At 51.2% G+C, this 18,906-nt stretch overlaps 1 protein-coding gene across 2 annotated transcripts in view; it reads left to right on the forward strand.

The window, feature by feature from the left end:
• LOC142565013 (uncharacterized) overlaps positions 1-18,906 on the forward strand; it is a 72,702-nt gene that overhangs the window by 42,969 nt on the left and 10,827 nt on the right. The window contains exon 1 of one of the 2 annotated variants that reach the window (XM_075676229.1): positions 4,651-4,771. The exons of the other annotated variant lie outside the window; for it this stretch is intronic. Within the exon in view, the coding sequence (XP_075532344.1) occupies positions 4,666-4,771 (106 nt within the window). The 5' untranslated portion in view covers positions 4,651-4,665. Of the gene's footprint in view, positions 1-4,650; positions 4,772-18,906 lie in introns of those variants that run through there. 2 annotated transcript variants of the gene reach the window in all.

Here is an 18,906-nt window from a genome sequence, read left to right on the forward strand (position 1 = left end):
GGGGCGGAATGCAAAAACGCCCGTGTACCATGCATTGATTAAAGAACTCCAGATGGTGAAAATTAGCACAGAGTACCCCCACTACGGCGCGCCTCCTAATTAGATCTAGGCTGGCTAACGTTCGTAAAGTGAGCAAAAAAGATGGCGGCGCTGCTTGGTCTCGTAGGGGGCGTGTCTGGGGGGCCGGCTAACGTCTGTAAAGTGAACAAAACAAGACTGCTGCGTGAGCGCCGAATAGAGAACAAACGATGGTACGACGTAGAAGAAAGGACGCATGATTTCACCGCGCGCTGCACCTGCGGAGTGGGGAAGTGCACCCGCGATAGCTGCTATTGCTGACAGCTCCCTCTGCTGAACGTCTGCCCTCAGTGCAACGGCGCGGCAGTTATGGCGGGAAAACGCGGGGATGTGCGCCGCGGTAGCCGCCGCGGTGTGTAAGAACCAGATTGTGCATTGTAGAGGTAGACTATTGCAACAGTTGCAACTCCAACAAAATTGGGAAAAATGGGAAGACCATGCATACAGCTCCGCTGGCTAATCCGACACCCTATGAATGGTTCGACCCGAATTTTTTTCATGCTGCTCTACAATTTTCTCATTGACACTTTTCATCTAATTATAATATTTGGGAAGTTGGTGGATTAATTAAGACTAATTTTGTAGTTAGGCGGTATGCAAAACATAATCTGTCTCGAAGCGACGGCAAACATCATTACCTTGGATCTGTCCAGCAACGTGGCATTAGCATATATTTGAACCTTGGTGCATTATAGTTGGGACACTCTGTATGACGGACGGCGTAGTGGGCATGCACCCAAAAATCGATACACAAGCGTTTATGCACTTCCCCCCGTCAAAACGCGGCGGAAGCTTTATAATGAAATTAAGGTTATTTGTGCTCCAAATTCATTTGCCAGAACTTAGCTCTGTCCAGATCTGTCGAACCGACGCCATCTTCTTTCAGCGAAGAACTCGCGAGTGACACTGACACTGATTTCCGTCGTCTATATCTGGGAGACGTTTGTCCCGCATCCTTACCGCTGTTTTATCGCTCTTTTTCGGTCGCTTTTGTAACGTTTGGTCGCAATTTCTCTACGCTTGCGCTTTTTTTTTATCGTTGTAGCCGGCCATTATCGCCGACACAGCGTCGTAGGAATGATACGCATAGGCATCAACTCGGTCTCGGTTTCGTACACCGTTACTTGTTGCACAAGAGCAATACTATTGCCCTTAAGTGAAAAATGTTTGTGCTGTTAATTTCGTTCAGCGAAAAGCAATATATTTACCTTTATGTCCATCAAAGCATTCTGCCTAATATGTAGTCGGTTTTTACCACTTGTGTCAAGAAGGCCACAGAAAAAATAAAATCAAACATTCTTTTGCTATCGTACAATTGCACTGTGTCGTTAGTTTTTTAGTCCAATAGATCGTGTAGTTCTTGCGCTTATCTAGAATTATGCGAAGTTATGAGAGACCTTAATTTTGTCATTTCGTCATGGTCTCCGAAGTTGGTGCCGTGTGCCTGTACACTGCGATGGGCCCAGCACAAGTGTCTATTTCATCTTCAACAGAACAAATATCTCGGAAAGACTGTTATCGAATATTGAGGATTGTTCACCTCGCACGACACAGAGAAAAAAAAAAGTGTAGTATGTATTCCGACAGTGGTCCACTATACTGTAACACAGTGGTCTCTGTGAGGCTGTCATTATATCCACTATACTTTATTGCACTGAACGAACATTAGAAACGGTATACACGACTCTAAAACCTGATCGGGTGTTTGCCCGTGTCTGCGAGGGTATGGCAATTCGAGAGGGTTAACTTTTTTACGTTGCAGATGGAGAAGGGATTAGTGGAAGGCGAAGAGGGCATCAAGAGAGCGAGGTATTCTTGGCGGCTGTTGCCTGCGCTCGACTAGTCTGTCGTCAGTAACCAGACTTGTAAGGCCATTGTCATCGCACAGGACCGGCGAAATGGGATCGACGGCGCAAGAACCGGAGGAAAGTGGACAAAGGAGTGCTCGCTCCATGTGAACCAACAAGTGTAGTGCGTTCCGCCTGGTTCCGTTGCACGGCGGTGCATTGTGCGAGACGCTTCGTGGGCGGACGCGCCGGCGCTGTCCTTCGGTCCGTTCTCCGATTACGCGACGCGAAGGGAGAGGGGCCAGCCGTCTAGCCCTGTCTGCGTCGTCGAGGGCGCGACAGTGTCGCTCCGAGTCCGACCGGTGCGAAGCGACGTGTCGCGACGCACGTAACCGAGCGCCGCTGCGGTTCCTGCTGCTGCTGCTGCTGCTGCTCGGACGCTCTTGTGCTGCGACAGCCCCAGTGCGTGTCTCGCCGTCGGGTTCGTCATCGTATATATTCCTCGCTCCCCCCCCCCCCCTAAGACGGCCAGTTCCGCCTATGACGAATGAAGTTGTCCTCTCTCCCTCTTTTTTTCCTTCCCGCCGATGTCGGCGCTTTGTCCCGCCTTTCCGTGCTATCATCATCTCATCTATAGTCATCTCGTCGGTGTGGCAAACGCCGAACCTGCGAGATTCTGAGGTGGTGTTTTTGCCTTTCCAGAGTTGCAAACGACTGAAGATTCGCCACTCGTTGGTTTCCTCGCCGTAAAAACGTGACGGGGCTGCGACGTACCGCCGTCGTGTCTGCGTGCTTTGGTACACGGTTATGAATGCGGCTCTTCTCGCATTCGTCGCTGACGTTCGAGAGATGTGGCGGCGTTTCGAAGCCATTGTGCAAGACGTACGGGCCGGTTGACTGCCGCCGACTTTCAAGGTCAGCCGGCCACGATGACGCGCCAGGCGGGCGGATAGGAATGCCCATGGGAACAGTTCCGATCGCTCGCCGGCGCCGAGTCTGCAAGCGCGACCTGGCGTGGCAGCAGCCGGGCGCGGTCTCGGGGATTCCATCTTGGACGCGACATGTCGTGCCCCCCTCCCTTCCCCGCGCGGCTAGACGGCCGGTCCTTTTTGACGCACGATTCGATCGATCGACTTGTCTGGCGAATGCACGCCGCGCGGCGCCGGTCCTCCGAATCCCCTTTGTTGTCGCGTGCCGCAATAAACGGCCGTGGCACAGCGCACACTTTTGGACTGATCGAGCAGGAAACGGATACAGACGCTGGCGTGGCAGCAGGTGTATAGCTTCCTCCCTTTCGAAACGCGGAAGCGCTGAGGCGGCGGCTTCCTCGTCCCGCGCGTAAACAGGCGCCGCACGTGCGCGCGGACGTGCTCGCCGGCCCATATGGCCGCCGCCACAAGCTTCGCTTCCTGGTCTGACCACGCACTTTTTTGCGTCGCTCCTGAGCCATGACGTTTGTTTGCTGCGCGAGCATTGGCCGCCTGCCAAGCGATCTCCGTGGCGCCGACGACGCGCTTCCAGCCTCTCGGCGCCGGTCTGCACGGTTCACTCGGCTAAGGCCATTTCTGGCCGCCCCCGAGGCCGGCCGATAGTGAACCCTACATGCAGAGCGGTCTACAGGCACCACAACCGCTCTTGTCCTTATGTGGCTCTAATCTACAGCGAGCTCAGGAAGAGCGGGAATTATCCAGGGCTCATTCAGTGCGCGCCGGTCGATGGCGCGAACGACGGTTCTAGCCGGCCCACGGAACTGGCAACAGCTTAGTTACATCGTTCACATCAAAGCAGTGAAACCGCATAGAGCTGCCTTCGCTCACCTGCGCCAGAACTCGTGGTCGAAGGGCGTACCCTGCAGACCTTGTCGGCGTCCTATGTTGCAGTAAACGAGTAGGGCCGTAACTGTCGCGTTGTCTTACTGCGATTTTCTGGCCGACATCAACGAAATATGAGTGTTTCTTGCTTGTCTTCAGTATCAGTTTTGTCTACAGTTACTTGTACATCTCTTCTTACCTACAATGTTTCTTGGATCATTGTCGGATTCCTTAATTGATGCTGATTCTCAGCAGGACCCCTTTGTTTCCTCATTATTACTTTCATCAAGTACATTCGGAAGCGTGCGCAGCCGCCACTGAAGCTGTGCCGACGCATCCTAAGCGCAGGAGCGTTCGTGCCGTATGGCCAGCTTAAGTTTGGCCTGCACATGCTGGCGCTGTTCCGTGCCTGAAGCCTTGAGTTTTCATTTCCCGTGGAAACAAAAACGCGCGCGCTGTCCTTCGCCCGGCTCCCAGTGTGCCAAGGAGCTGCGAAGGCGGTTTTATGGCCCCGCGTGTGTCTGCAAGCATCTCCTCGAGACGCCCTGACTACGAAAAAATGTGGTGTGGTCGCTGCTGCTCGTTGCGCGCCACTTTGGTCTAAAGAGAGAGGCACACGCTTATCGTGTCCCTGAGATTGGTGACGCAACGTGTCCGGCTGGTTCGCGAGTAGTGAGAGACGCAGTCTGCGGCGGCGCTGACCTTGGTCGCAAACCGTGGGCGGCGCCTTGGCAGACCGCGCGCTGCCAGGTTATCCGCGCGTTTCCTCCTCATGTTTTTTGTTGTCGGCGCATATTTGGCCCCGCGATAAGGGTTCCGCATCAGCTAATTTATGTTGCAACGGCCCTCGTGGAGCAGCGCCAGCGTGCGCCCCTTTGGCCCGCGGCGTGTATTTGCATGCCACCCCCCATTCCATCCGACGATTCTTCTCTCCCCCCTTTCTCTCCCGGTCCGTTATTGGTTTCTGCACTCGTCGGCACACATCTTTAATGCATGCTGCCTGCAGACTGTACGCTCGCTCGCTCCTGGGTGAGCCGCCTGCAAGAGCCCTCAGCGCGACACTTCTCCCTGCCGCCGCCGCCGTCGCCGCCGCAGGTATGCCTTTGGGCGCAATCTGCCGCCCGCCTGCTTCGTGTCCCATGCCAGTGATGTTGACCGCGGTTCTCCCAGTTCCGTCTATCTCGGACACTTTGCTCGTACCCACACCTTTCTCCGAGACATACCTTCTTGCATCAAAGTAACCCTCGGAGCACACCGCGCGCGAATACCGCGGGAATAAACGGTTCACAGCGGGCGCGCTATCTTATCGGAATAGCGGGGCAAGCTGTCTCGCGCTAGGACAGGGCGGCGGCGCTCCGTTTCCGCAGTCTTGCAACAGTTTCTTGGCGAGACCCTCCCCCTCTCGTCTGATTAGGTGCGATGGCAGTGAATACGTGGCGAGAGGAGTTAGCCTGACGAAGAATGCAGGGTGCGTGTCTGCCTTTGAAGAATCCTGGGGCGGATCTCTTGCACTACGTGTGCAGCGGCACGCACGACGGGTCGTTTCATTGCACTCCATAGAACCGCGGCGCCGCGAGAGAGGGATGCGCGCGCCGGTATTGCGCGCACAGTCGCCCTTGTTGTCACAACGATCGCGTCTTTCCTGCGTCCGTCGCAAATGACAAGACGGCCGCTGCCTGTCTGGCATGCGAGTGATCGATCGGGTAGACGCGGAGAAACATTAATTACCGCGCGTCGTTCCGGGCCGGCGTCGAGCTGCGCGGAACGGCTGCGCGTCCCCATCGGCCAATCAATGGAGTCTGTTGATAAGGTCGCCTGCTCGGCTTGTTTTTGTTTCGCCGAATACTTTCGGTCTAATGACCTCTCTTTCTCTCCGTCCATCCCTCTACGTTTGGGTGCGAATTAGTTGGTTTTGGAGTTTTTGTTCGCGCCGATGTGTTTGCTAATTCTTCGTCCTTTTGACTTCTTTTTTTTCTCACGTTCACTCGCAAGTGTCTGAATCGAGTATCCAATGTCTCGATGAGCGAGATTACAGAAATAAAGTGTATTAGATGAGTAAATTCGGAGCAAACTGTCGCCACGTCATGCGACTACACAAGATCGTGTCCAGCTTTCACTTAACTGGGCGACCTTCTTCGTGAGATATGTAATGAAGTTCGAGTAAGGGAAATGTCTTCAATACAGGCATGCATAACTATTTTACCTCGAGAAATGAAAGCTGGAAACACTGTCGCATTTATTTCAAGTTCTAGTGTCTCGTCTTCGGTGACCTACAAAGTTAAACCGTAATATTCGCAAGTTGGTTCTATACAGCGTGCCACAAAATGGTGCTGGCGGTGCTGCGATTATTTCTAGGTATGTAATCGAAGCTTTCGCGATTTGGTGCAAGTTATGCCTACGCCTGATAGAAAGGAAGGAAGGAAAAAGTGGAGAAGGAAAGGCAGGGAGGTTAACCAGTTTAGCTTAACCGGTTTGCTACCCTACACATGGGAGAGGGATGGGGGAGATGAAAGATGGGGAAGGGGGAGAGGGAGAGAGAGCACATAGCACAGCACACACACATCGTCCGTTGGAGTCCATCAATCTGGCATGGTACGTGATATCACTGTCACAGACGCTTGTCCAATCCCGTCTCTTTCAAAAACCGAAGTAGTCCCTTCGTCACCTTCACCTGCGATGTCTTCTGTCGGCGGCATGGGAAAATCGTGTCGAGGGACAATGGTCTAGTGTCAAGGTGCGCTAGAACAGATGCCAGGGACTATCGCTGAACATTATATTCAGGACAGTCGCACAGAATGTGTTCCAGCGTCTCCTCGCAAAGACAGGCATTGCAGAGAGCGTTGTCGGCCATTCCAATGCGGAAGGAGTAAGATTTCGTGAAAGCCACCCCTAGCCATAAGCGATAAAGCAGAGTCGCCTCTCTTCGGCGGAGTCCAGTTGGCATATAGAGATGCATCAAAGAGGGCAGGTGGTATTGACGGTTGCTCCGGTTGGTCTGGCTGTTTGGTGTGCACCATAGAGAGAGCGTGATCTCCTGTGCAAGCACTCGAAGTCTGCTAGCTGCGTCGGATCGTGAAAGCGGTATGGCCTCTTCTTGTGCGTTTTCAAGAGCTGCCCGAGTGGCATTATCGGCGTCTTCGTTTCCAGTGACGCCGCAGTGACTTGGCAGCCACTGAAACGTCACGTGGTATCCTTTCTCCTGTGATGTATGGAGTAGGCATCTAATGTCGAATACGAGCTGTTCGAATGGCCCGCGACGCAGAGCTGATAGTACAGATTGTAGGGCTGCCTTTGAGTCGCTGAAGATTGACCATTGTCGAGGTGGCTCCCGATTGACGAAACGAAGTGCAGCGTGAAGAGCAGCTAGTTCAGCAGATGTCGATGTTGTTGGGTGGTCAGTCCTAAAGCTGTTGGTAATAGCTTTTGCTGGGACAACCACAGCACCGGACGAACACTGGATGTTTGCGGAACCATCAGTGTAAATGTGTTCACTGTCCAGGTACCTCTCGTGCAGAAGAAGCAGAGACAGTTGTTTCAGCACAGGCGACGACAGTTCAGACTTCTTCCCGATTCCTGGTACACTGAGATGGACTGTGGGGCTGATAAGACACCAAGGGGGTATCGATGGTTTGGATGCAGCGGTGAAGCCCGAGGGAAGTTTGTCGTTGTACTTGATGATTGTTTTAGAGAATGATGATTGGTGCCTGTCTGAAGGTAGTGCTGCAAGGTGGTGATAGGGGGCACGTGCAAGATGTCTGATGTGCGTTCTCAGGGCTTCCACCGTAATGTGAGTTCGCATTGGATGGTCCCGAGCAGTCGCAAGAGTTGCCTCTGTTGACGTGCATCTGGGCAAACCAAGGCAGACTACGCGACACTATACCAGCAGGGGCGTTCCTCAAGGTGGTGCTCTCAGCCCGACGCCATTCAACCTCGCTCTTGTTGGACTTGCTGAATACTTGCCAATTACCATCAAAATTTCAATATACGCTGACAACAGCTGTCTGGACTTCGGCAGTCACATGCACTCAGATACGTGTGCGACTTCAAAGAGCGGCCACTTTGACAGCGAACTACTTGTGTAAACGGTCTCAGCATATCACCAGAAAAATGCGCACTAGTAGCATTTACTCGCAAACCGAGGACGCCTTATCTCATCTCAATCAATGGGCGGACCATTTCCTATGACCGAACCCACAGATTCCTTGGCGTAATTATTAACCGAGACCTCTGTTGGAGCCCGCACGTGGCCTACATGAAACGGCGCCTGACAGCAACTTCATGTTGTTTAAATACTTGACAGGAAAGACGTGGGGGATGTCAGTAGACGCCATGCTTAAACTCTACAGAGCTCTCTTTCTCGGTTTTCTAAGATATAGTCTACCTGTACTGAACAACACCTGCAAGACAAATATTCGTGTTCTGCGGGCAGCTGATAAAAAGAAACAGTATCTTTGCTGTTCCGGGGCTCTTCGTGCTTTCTTTAACACGAGTTGAGATGTGCAACGACGAGGCAACGACGTGGCAAACTGAGAACTTGTGTCGAAATCGTTCCCACGGAAGTCCTCGACGTTGCCTTCTCTTATCAATTAGCGGGTCATTCGTGACGGTCCGCTTGTCAGGGTCAGGTTCCGGTAGAGTGGTCTTCACGGTAGTCATTGCTTCCACGAAGCGCGGCGGCTTTTGTCGCCTCGTTGTTGAACTCTCCGTAGGTGCCGTCTATCGCGGGTGCTCCCGTGCTTTGGTTTGCCGCCAGAGGGCGGGAGCGCGGGTGCAGCTCTGCGTTGGCGAAGGGGATCGGGTCCTCGACTTCGCAACTTACGAACGCAACAAATGTTTTCACCGATGCGTTTTTTTTTGTTTTTATAGTCTCGCGTTTAGCACATTGATCGAAAAACTTCACTTAGCTGTGAAAATGCTGCTGCGCTCCCCCGGAGTGCGCTGTTGGAGTCCTTAGTCCAGCGCCCCAGCAGCCCTGGCCATCCGCTGCGCTCTACTAATCAGCTGTTGCTGATAAGTGCTGATTCATCATCATCACCATCAGCCTGGTTACGCCCACTGCAGGGCAAAGGCCTCTCTCATACTTCTCCAACTACCCCGGCCATGTGCTAATTGTGGCCATGTTGTCCCTGCAAACTTCTTAATCTCATCCGCCCACCTAACTTTCTGCCGCCCTCTGCTACGCTTCCCTTCCCTTGGAATTCATTCCGTAACTCTTAATGACCGTCGGTTATCTTCCCTCCTCACCAGGTGTCCTGCCCATGCCCCCCCCCCCCATTTCTTTTTCTTGATTTCAACTAAGATATCATTAACTCGCGTTTGTTCCCTCACCCAATCTGCTCTTTTCTTATCCCTTAACGTTACACCTATCATTCTTCTTTCCATAGCTCGTTGCGTCGTCCTCAGTTTAAGTAAAACCCTTTTCGTAAGCCTCCAGGTTTCTGCCCCGTACGCGAGTACTGGTAAGACACAGCTGTTATAAACTTTTCTCTTGAGGGATAATGGCAACCTGCTGTTCATGATCTGAGAATGCCTGCCAAATGCACCCCAGCCCATTCTTATTCTTCTGATTATTTCAGTCTCATGATCCGGATCCGCAGTCACTACCTGTCCTAAGTAGATGTATTCCCTTACCACTTCCAGTGCCTCACTACCTATCGTAAACTGCTGTTCTCTTCCGAGACTGTTAAACATTACTTTAGTTTTCTGCAGATTAATTTTTAGACCCACCCTTCGGCTTTGCCTCTCCAGGTCAGTGATCATGCATTGCAGTTGGTCCCCTGAGTTACTAAGCGAGGCAATATCATCAGCGAATCGCAAATTACTAAGGTATTCACCATTAACTTTTATCCCCAATTCTTCCCAATCCAGGTCTCTGAATACCTCCTGTAAACACGCTGTGAATAGCATTGGAGAGATCGTATCTCCCTGCCTGACGCCTTTCTTTATTGGGATTTTGTTGCTTTCTTTATGGAGGACTACGCTGGCTGTGGAGCCGCTATAGATATCTTTAAGCATTTTACATACGGCTCGTCTACACCCTGATTCCGCAATGCCTCCATGACTGCTGAGGTTTCCACTGAATCAAACGCTTTCTCGTAATCAATGAGAGCTATATATAAAGGTTCGTTATATTCCGCACATTTTTCTATCACCTGATTGATAGTGAGGATACGGTCTATTGTTGAGTAGCTTTTACGGAATCCTGCCTGGTCTTTTGGTTGACGGAAGTCTAAGGTGTTCCTGATTCTATTTGCAATTACCTTAGTAAATACTTTGTAGGCAACGGACAGTAAGCTGATCGGTGTATAATTTTTCAAGTCTTTGGCGTCCCCTTTCTTGTGGATTAGGATTATGTTAGCGTTTTTCCAAGATTCCGGTACGCTCGAAGTCACGAGGCATTGCGTATACAGGGTGGCCAGTTTCTCTAGAATTATCTGCCCACCATCTTTCAACAAATCTGCTGTTACCTGTTCCTCCCCAGCTGCCTTCCCCCTTTGCATAGCTCCCAAGGCGTTCTTTACTTCTTCCGGCGTTACCTGTGGCATTTCGAATTCCTCTAGACTATTCTCTTCCAATATCGTCGCGGGTGCCACTGGTACTCTATAAATCTCTATAGAACTCCTCAGCCACTTGAACTATCTCATCCATATTAGTAATGATATTGCCGGCTATATGAACACCATAATCAAGTACTGATTAGACCTAATTAATTATTAACGGCGAACGCATTATATGGCTCATGAGGCTGGAAATCCGGCGTAGGCGGCATTGGTGTGACCACACGATTATCCAAAAAGTCAAGGGATGAAATGCAAAGTCTGACGGCAGCCCGTCTGGCCGGGAAAATACATATGGAAGCGTGTAAATATACACCGGCCAAGATAACTGAAAATTTAATGGCGTTTCGGCTCCCCATACGGCAGCCTTGTTTACAATAAAATGCATAACACAGACAAAGCGTATTTAAGTACGTTTCAGTATGGAACGCAAGCAGCGTGTATACACCGACGAGACGCTTCCGACGGTGTATGCTCTCTGCTTGCGTCACGTACTGAAACGTACTTCAGTACGCTGTGTCTGTGTTATGTATTTTATTGTGAAGAAGGCTCCCGTATGGGGAGCCGAAACGCCATTAGATTTTCAGTTATCTTGGCCGGTGTATGGAATACAACACGCACAAGAGTGTCACAAAAAGCACCGAGATGCAGCAAAACATGCGTGTGTATACACCGCCAAAACACGCGAGCAGCCGCGGACAGTGCTTCGCCGCCTCGTCCGCGCCGTGCTGACCGAGCAAAGTGCGACGGCAGCGCCAATGCGAGGATTGGTGGTGGGTCCACGCAGTAACAGGAGTTCCGAAACTGAACCTAGTCTCGTAATGTCGGTCGCCTCGACGTTGAGCCCCTTAGTTTGCATGTCACACGGTTGGGTCCAGTCGAGTCCAGGCGGGCGCTCGTCTCGCCCGTAAGGTTTGGTTGCGCTGATTTAGTCGCCAGCTCCCAGGTGCTGAGAAAGTGACGGTGCAGCGTGAAGGGCCTTTCATAGCTGCACGCTCGCTGGTGAAGCATTAATCGTCGAGAAGGGATGCCGGGTATGCCAAATACCAATCGTAACAGCGCTAGCAGACTGAAGGCCCCATACATTCGCAAACAGCGCTGAGAAAACGTTGAGAAAGTAAACCATCAGTGATTCAATGTGTAAGAAAATTAAATCGATTATACTCCATTATTTTTCCTGGTCATATGCAACGTAGTTATCCCTTTATCCCTTTATTGGTCGTATTAGCGAGACGTGAAGCCGTCGGTGCTGACGCTGCTCAGTGGTATTGTCGATCCCGCCCTACATTCATGTTATTTTCTCGCTTACGACAACTGTTTCATTTAAATGTTAAGTTTGTACACTTTCGTACTCTGGTGTATCACTTTCGCTTGACGTTATGTTTGCATGTAGTGCCTCTTTAATGAATTCTTATCTGCACTGGGTGCAATATGTGTAAGGGGTGCTCATGTTGTCTACGTTTGTCAGTATACCAGTTTTTTTTTTGTTATGCGGGATACTTTTTTGTTTCTAAGAACCTGTCGTATATAGGCAGAGTGCTAACATGAGCAGCTTCAGCCTGCGCACCAGCACAGAATGGAACCACCTCCTTCATCACTGCTATCACCGACAGTACCAACTTTTAAAAAGTGTCCTGACCCCATATTGTATTCCCACTCCTCTCTGATGCCACAAGGGTCGTGTGATTATCAACAATAAATAAATAAATAGTTATTGCTAACATTATGGTAGATTCGTAATTGCAAAATTGAAGTAGCGAAGTTGTCTGCTTAGCAGAAATCCTATAACTAGCCCAAATTTCGAGATGTACGACCTTAATATGTGCTACGAGTACATGGGCGTACCAGTTAAATTTCCAAAAGGCGTTCGTCTATCAGTTAGGGACAATATTAGCTGAAACGCCGAGACATTTTTTTTAGCATATTTTCGGGGCGGATAATCTCGAAAGTGGTGCTAGTCTGTGGATTTCTGCTAAGTAGACGTGACTTCATTACTCTTCGGCTTCAGTTTCGCTTTTCCAGCAAGTGTCCTAAAGTTAGTAATTGGAAAGTTAATTTGCATATTTTTATTAGTTATCGAAAATATTGTTTTTGCTGCTAATGTCCGCCTACGTAGCCTATCTCCAAAAAAATGGCGGGGGCTTAGATACAATAGTTCCTTTTAAAAGTATTGTCCCGAATAAAAATAAGCACCTGGTATAATACTGCTGATCGCTTTTCGTGCCTCGGTATACTAGAGCGCCGTTAATATCGTACTACGCAATTTACAGTGCATGGAGGAGAAGCAGCCGATCCCTAGGCAAGAAAGGAGTCTTTTGCAAGCCGAACAGATTAGTGAAACTGCGCATCGCCTCTTATTGATGTGGAATGCACGGCGGAACGTTGTTTTAAACCAGCGTTCTTGGTCCAGGAGTTTCGAATTCTGAAACCAAATTTAGTCGTTGTGGACTCATGTTCATTAAGCTTTCGAGCTTCACAATAACGATTGGCCAAGTGGCATTGATTCGTATTTTATGCTATAATGACAAGACCGGCCCGGCAGCCACTGCGAACTGTTCTTACCCGAAGAAATCAGAGATGTTTGCATAAACCCGACAGAAGCGATTCGAGTTAGGTTGTCTGTCTGAAATTTCCCTGTTGCGCTCATATAAACGCTAGCTGTTTTGGCTCAGTCAACCCTTCTGCAGTGGAGGTTGACCCACTAGGCCTTCCCTATTGGCGAGGTGCATGTAAAGATCAGGTCAGCGGTGGCGTATGCTCTCCTGCCTCAGCTCAACGCTACGGCCTGCCTGAAGCGACTTCACCTAAACATGGTCAGGACAGCCAGACTTCGACAGGCTGGCGTCAGCTTCATAAAACACTCTATGAAAGCTCTGCTTTTTACTCGCACATTGCGTATTTTTCGCCCCGGGTGCTGGTCGCAATGGCCGCTTGGCATCCGCATGCAGTGTGCCACGTTCAGCAAACCACGGGCGTAGATATCCATAAGGGAGCATCTTTGTTTGAACTATTTCACTCGCACTCGCTCCTCTTTCGAGTTGATGCGCTCGTTCTTGGACCGGTATCCGGCGGTTTACTTTAGTGATCCTCGCATGATATACTGCGCAGACAGTGGCTTGAGAAACGCGCGGGAACCACCAAATCGCCCCCAGTCTCAGTCGCTTCTTTGCAGGCGGCGCAAACCGGTGGCTTTGGGAGACTTGTCCTCGGGGTAATATTTACCCTGCGACGCGCCAAGAACACACATTGGTCCGCCTGCAACGGACGTGCGGGCAACCTCGCGGCCAGGTCAACAGCGCCCGACGGCGGCGGCGGGCACCCCTACTGACCCCTCTCACTCTACCCGCCAGTGCGTCTCGCGGCAGTAAAACCCAGCCCCGCCGGGTTCTCCTCGCTAACTTGGCGGCGACGCCGAAGAGAATGAAAATAGAAAAAATAGCGGCCTCCGTCGCGTGACTTGCATGTGGCAAGGGATGTTGACAAGCGTATTGACGGCTTATCTTATCGGCTCTTTCCCCCCGGGCGTTTTGCCGGCCGATGCGTTTTACTCGGGATGCTTGCTCGGGACGCTTGCCCGCCGCCTGTCTTCCGACGTCGTGGACTATTCCGCCGCGCACGTATAGGAGGCTGTCGCGATACGCAATAAATCGTACTCGTTAGATTCGAACGCTTGGGACAGTGCCCCCCCCCCCCCCCCAATTCTCTATCTCTCCTCGTTCCGCTGGCAGCGATATTTCCATTAAATCACGGTATCGTCCGTGGCCGGAACTTTTGTCTTGGCCTCGCACGTGGTTTGAATTTGCCGGCGCACGGCATCGGGTTAGCCCTTGCTGCAGCGATGGTGGGCTACGGTGCCCATTTCAGGTGCGCCTTCCTTTTGTGCTCTTTCCGAGACGCTGATTGCGAGATCCGCGCGGCGTTCGGCGAAGCCTGGCGATATCCAGCGGCCTTCCGCGACGGCAGCTACTAATGTGCATTCTCGCTTACGTCGGTGACCTTGCCGCTCGGACGAGACAGCGTGTAGACAGCCAGCCAGGCAGGCAGCTGCTAGGAAGCCTGTCGACGCGCAGGCAGCTTTCTCGCTGCGCCGACAGGTCTGCTGGCGGGTTGGAAAAGCGTCGCGCGCAAAGCCGGCGCGCGTGTCTGCGTACATATATGAGCGAGCACTTCCGTGTTGCGCGCCGGGACGTGCGTGCTCACTGGCTGTCACTAAGTCGACGTGACGTAAGAGGCGCTCTCTATTCGAGGGATGCGGCAGCGTGGGCGTTCCGTTGCTTTAGATATTTGTCTCCGGCAAACGGACGCGGATCCGCGCCGCGGCCTGTCCCTGGCACAGTTTCACGAACCGAACGAGGAAGCGACGGAATACGGAAGAAGGCGTGCCAGCGCAGCTTCTGGGCCACGCTTCGCCGCGTCTCGAGGTGTGTTCCTCGGCCGCATCCAGACTCTGCTTTCGCCTGGCAACTGCGCCAGCGATACTGCTCGCGCCACCGACTGGCTCTAGCTTGATTCGTTTCGGCGACTCGTTAAACTATGGCTGCGAGATCGAGCGATGTTGCCGCCTGGCGGACCGTGGCGGAACTGTTTAGTGTGGGTTGCCCCTCGCCTCGTATATACGTATATTAGTATAGTGTGCACACGTGGGTTTACGCCGTGCATATGTTGCGAATACTGTTCCGTAGTTGTAGCGCTTGTCAAATAGCTTGTCTTTCTTTTTTTCATCATGGTCGTAGGCATTGGGTCTTGCGCTGTCTGTGTGCGCTGTTATACATTTAATACTTTGGATTCCGCTGAACTTGAATGAGGCAGCGGGAAGGAAGTTTAAACGTCCATATAATTTACCATGACACGTGTAATCATAGCCGTGCAATTGCGTAGATATCATCTTGTAGTTGCGCGGCCAACCTTAGCGCCTGCTGGAGCAGTTCTACTGAGCTTGGAATGAGGTTGTGGGGCCACTGTAGACAACGTCGCAGTGGTTATGGAACCTGCGTTACTTGAATTGTTTGCGCGAACCAGCCGCAGTGGCTCTGTGGCTGTGGTATTGCGCTGCTAAGCATTAGTTTGCTAGTTCGATTCCCGGCTGCCGAAACCGCATTCCGATGACGGTGGAATGCAAAAACGCTCGTGCACCGTGATTTGGGTGCACGTTGAAGAACTCCAGCTGGTCAGAATTAATTCGGGGCCCTCCACTACGGCGTCCTTCAACCCACTGTGCCGTGTTCGCGAAGTTAAGCTCCCCAAGCTTTTTTTTTTTCTTTGCTAAAGAGCGATCGAATAATCTTAGAGTCAAGATGCATGGCTGACGTCATCATTCAATTAACGCTGACTTCATCGTCCGTGCCGGTTACGTTTAGGCATAATAAAGGAAGAGTATTAGATGAGCAACACTGGCGTTCCATGTACGCAGCGCTTCATAACACTGAGCTGCGTGCTGTCATTAATTTCGCTGAACGTGTCGCTAGCTCAACAGCTGAAGGTCGCGGCCCACTGTGAACTTCTTAATTAATGGGGCCTACTTATTTTGAACGTTACCACAGTTTATTGAAACAAGCAAGCGTTCGCGTATGATCTTGCGCATAACCACCAAAGCGAGGTTTCTGTTACAAGGGACGCGATCGGAGGTCGTTATTTGGAGCACGCATTCAGTTTCGCCAGCGCAGCTGGCCTAGGCCGCGCCGATTTCGCCCGGCTGACGAAGTCAGAGCAGCCTAGGCCAATCGCGCGAGGTAAAACTGAACGCGCGCACCCAACAACGGTCTCCGATCGCGCCCAAGGTTTCGTTTCATCATGTTACTGTGATAACAATGCATTCGCTCCTGAAATTCATGGGGGATGCAGCCTCACTGTCCTGTTAGCGCGATGTCGCTTCGAGAGACATATATTTCTAAAATGAAGTCAGCGACCTTGTTTTTTTCTGCATTTCGCAGCGCAGTAAAGATTGCGGGCCGGTCCATTCATACGGCGGCGGATTAGCCAGCGAAGCTGTCGATCGCAAACCGAGCAACTGCGGCCAAACTCCGCGTCCAGAAACATTGTCTTGAATTTGGAATGCGCCCCGGTGAAAGGTGGCAACTCACGTTTCTGCCGCTTGGACGCATATTAGAACGGATGTAGGTTGACGCTTACGAGTGGCCTCCACTGCGTGAGCTTCATCGGTAGCTTGCGCTCGACGCCGACGATTAGATTCGCATCTGCTCTCGCTGACGTCTCCGGAGGTCCGCTTTCTCAGGGGCGCGTTGTCGTTGGTTATAGTCGCGTCTCTGCCGTCGACGCCTCTCTTCGTACTCGGCTTGTGCTTCGGCCGTGGGCACAATGCGGGGTCTTCCCACTTTTCCCATTTTTGTTGGAGTTGCAACTGTTGCAGTGATCTACCTCTGCAATGCATAATCCGGTTCTTACACAGCGCGGCGGCTACCGCGGCGCACATCCTCGTGTTATCCTGCCACAACTGCCGCGCCGTTGTATTGAGTGCAGACGACAGCAGACGCAGCCGGCAGCAACAGCGGCTGGCGCGAGTTCACTCCCCCACTGCGCAGGTGCGGCGCGCGATGAAATCGCGTGTCCATTTTTTCTTCTCCGCCGTACTGTCGTTCGTTATCTTTTTTGTTCGCTTTACAGGCGTTAGCCAGCCCAGATAATCCCCCTACGAGACCGCGAAGCGCCGCCATCTTTTTTGTTCACTTTACGGACGTTAACCAGCCCAGATACGCAGCCCCCTACGCGACCGCGCATACGGCTCATTCATACAGGTCAGTCATGTAAACAGCTTCGCTGTAAAAGGCTGTGTATACGAGCAGTAGAGTGCGAATAAACAATACTTTGGCAGTGCAAGATTAGTAGAAAATGTGGTCTTAAATAAGCGACGCAGCAGCAGTGTTAAATGGTTGGGCATTAATTCACGGAACCATCAAACATCACCCAAAAGAGGAAAAAAAAAGGATCAACCAAATGTCGACGCTAAAGATCGACGTTCAAGTGAGCCGATCATTAAATGTTGCTTATATATCTCTATTCTGTATTTTTATTGTTCATTATACTCATTTGATATCTTATTCGCATCGTATTTTATGCGCACTTACGTCGATTTTGACTTCTTTAGCGTCGATATTTGGTTGACACGTTCTTTCTTGGCCAAGAAACATGGTGGGCCGATCCCGTGTAGTCGGTAGGTGCAACGTGGTTGATTTTCGACTATATTGGCGCTAATTACTGCCGTACCGTTAATTTTACTTAGCGACAAATTCTCGCTTCTTGTTGGCAAAGCCGAAGCCGCCTTCCAGACACCATTGACTCGAGCGAGCCCTGCTTAGCCTAGGCTAACTCGCTCCATTTCCCAATAGTGTGCCGTACGGTGGCTTTGCCTTAACGTGCCTATATAGACGGCGGTGCACGCTTTACAGGGTGTAGTGCGGTGGGGTTAATTTTCAACTATATTAACACCAATTATGCCTGTACCGTTAACTTTACTTACTCTACGATTAATTCCCGTTTTGTATCTCGTTGAGGCCTAAATTTTGATACCATTTGCTACGGCGCTTGGAGGCGCGAAAGGACCTTTTTTTTCTGGAAATGGTTACAAGATACCCCGATATGCCGAACCCTTGTAAAGCCAGCTAAGACAACCTTGTCCTAGACAAAAAAAATTGCTTGCTGAAAACGACACCACGCCCACCTGCACGAAGAGAGAAATCGAGCGAAATGAGGAAAGGCGCCTCACGTCAGAGACAGAGTACGAACACTACAGACGAAAATAGAGTCTCGTACTAAACAATTTTAATTCATCTGTATGAGCCTCGCACCAACTTTAAGCTCGACCTTTTGGAAAGACTAAGTTGCTGGAACTTGCTCAGCAGCACAGAGCAATCACTGTTGAAAGTCGAGCGTTGTGAAAGCAAGTATATCTGCAAGCAAGGCAGGCCCGCCGCGGTGGCTAAGTGGATAGGGCGGTCTGCTGCCGAGCACGAGGTCGCGGGCTCAATTCCCTGCCACGGTGACCGCACTTACTTGGGGGCATGCTAAAGAAACTCCAGATGGTCCAAGGCTAAACCGGAGTTCTACACTGAGGTGTAATGAATAGCCCGAGTGTGACTTTTGGGTCCTTTAACCCCATGAATAAATCAACAAGCCGGGCACGAAGGGCTAGCGCACGTCTATGCTGGTGCAGTCGACGTGCCGCATTAACGCACACGATGCGTAACTTCAGCAGAAGGGGCTTTTCGTGGCTGGTTAAAACAGCGCGAGATATTAGTGTAGGGAACGATCCCGTGATGCCACGTTCATTCGGGTCTGAGAGTTAATTGTAGGTGTCAACGCATAAGCAGCCGGGCATCGTCGAATTTGCCCGAGGTACCGTCAGTCAAGATTATGTGCTGGAGTCAGTATTTCCTTAACGAGGCATGATGGCAAGCAGAACACGCTCATGAAAATCCATGACAGTGTCATAAGAGAATGTATCGTTTAATGCGAGGCCTATGTTGACTAAGATATTTCGCTTCATTCACGTATAATAGGGAGATTCTGCAACTTTTAAATGGTTCCTCAACCACCGCTCGGGCTTACCAAAAAAAAAAAAAAAGTCTGCGGATAGCGTATGCTGCTGTCAACATCTCAGCCAAGTTTTGCAGTCGTGCGCTTCGCGTGGAGTTCTCAAGCGGAGCGCGAAGTCACCTT

Source organism: Dermacentor variabilis, chromosome 1 (genome assembly GCF_050947875.1).
Source record: "Dermacentor variabilis isolate Ectoservices chromosome 1, ASM5094787v1, whole genome shotgun sequence".
In the NCBI taxonomy this organism is placed as follows: domain Eukaryota; kingdom Metazoa; phylum Arthropoda; class Arachnida; order Ixodida; family Ixodidae; genus Dermacentor; species Dermacentor variabilis.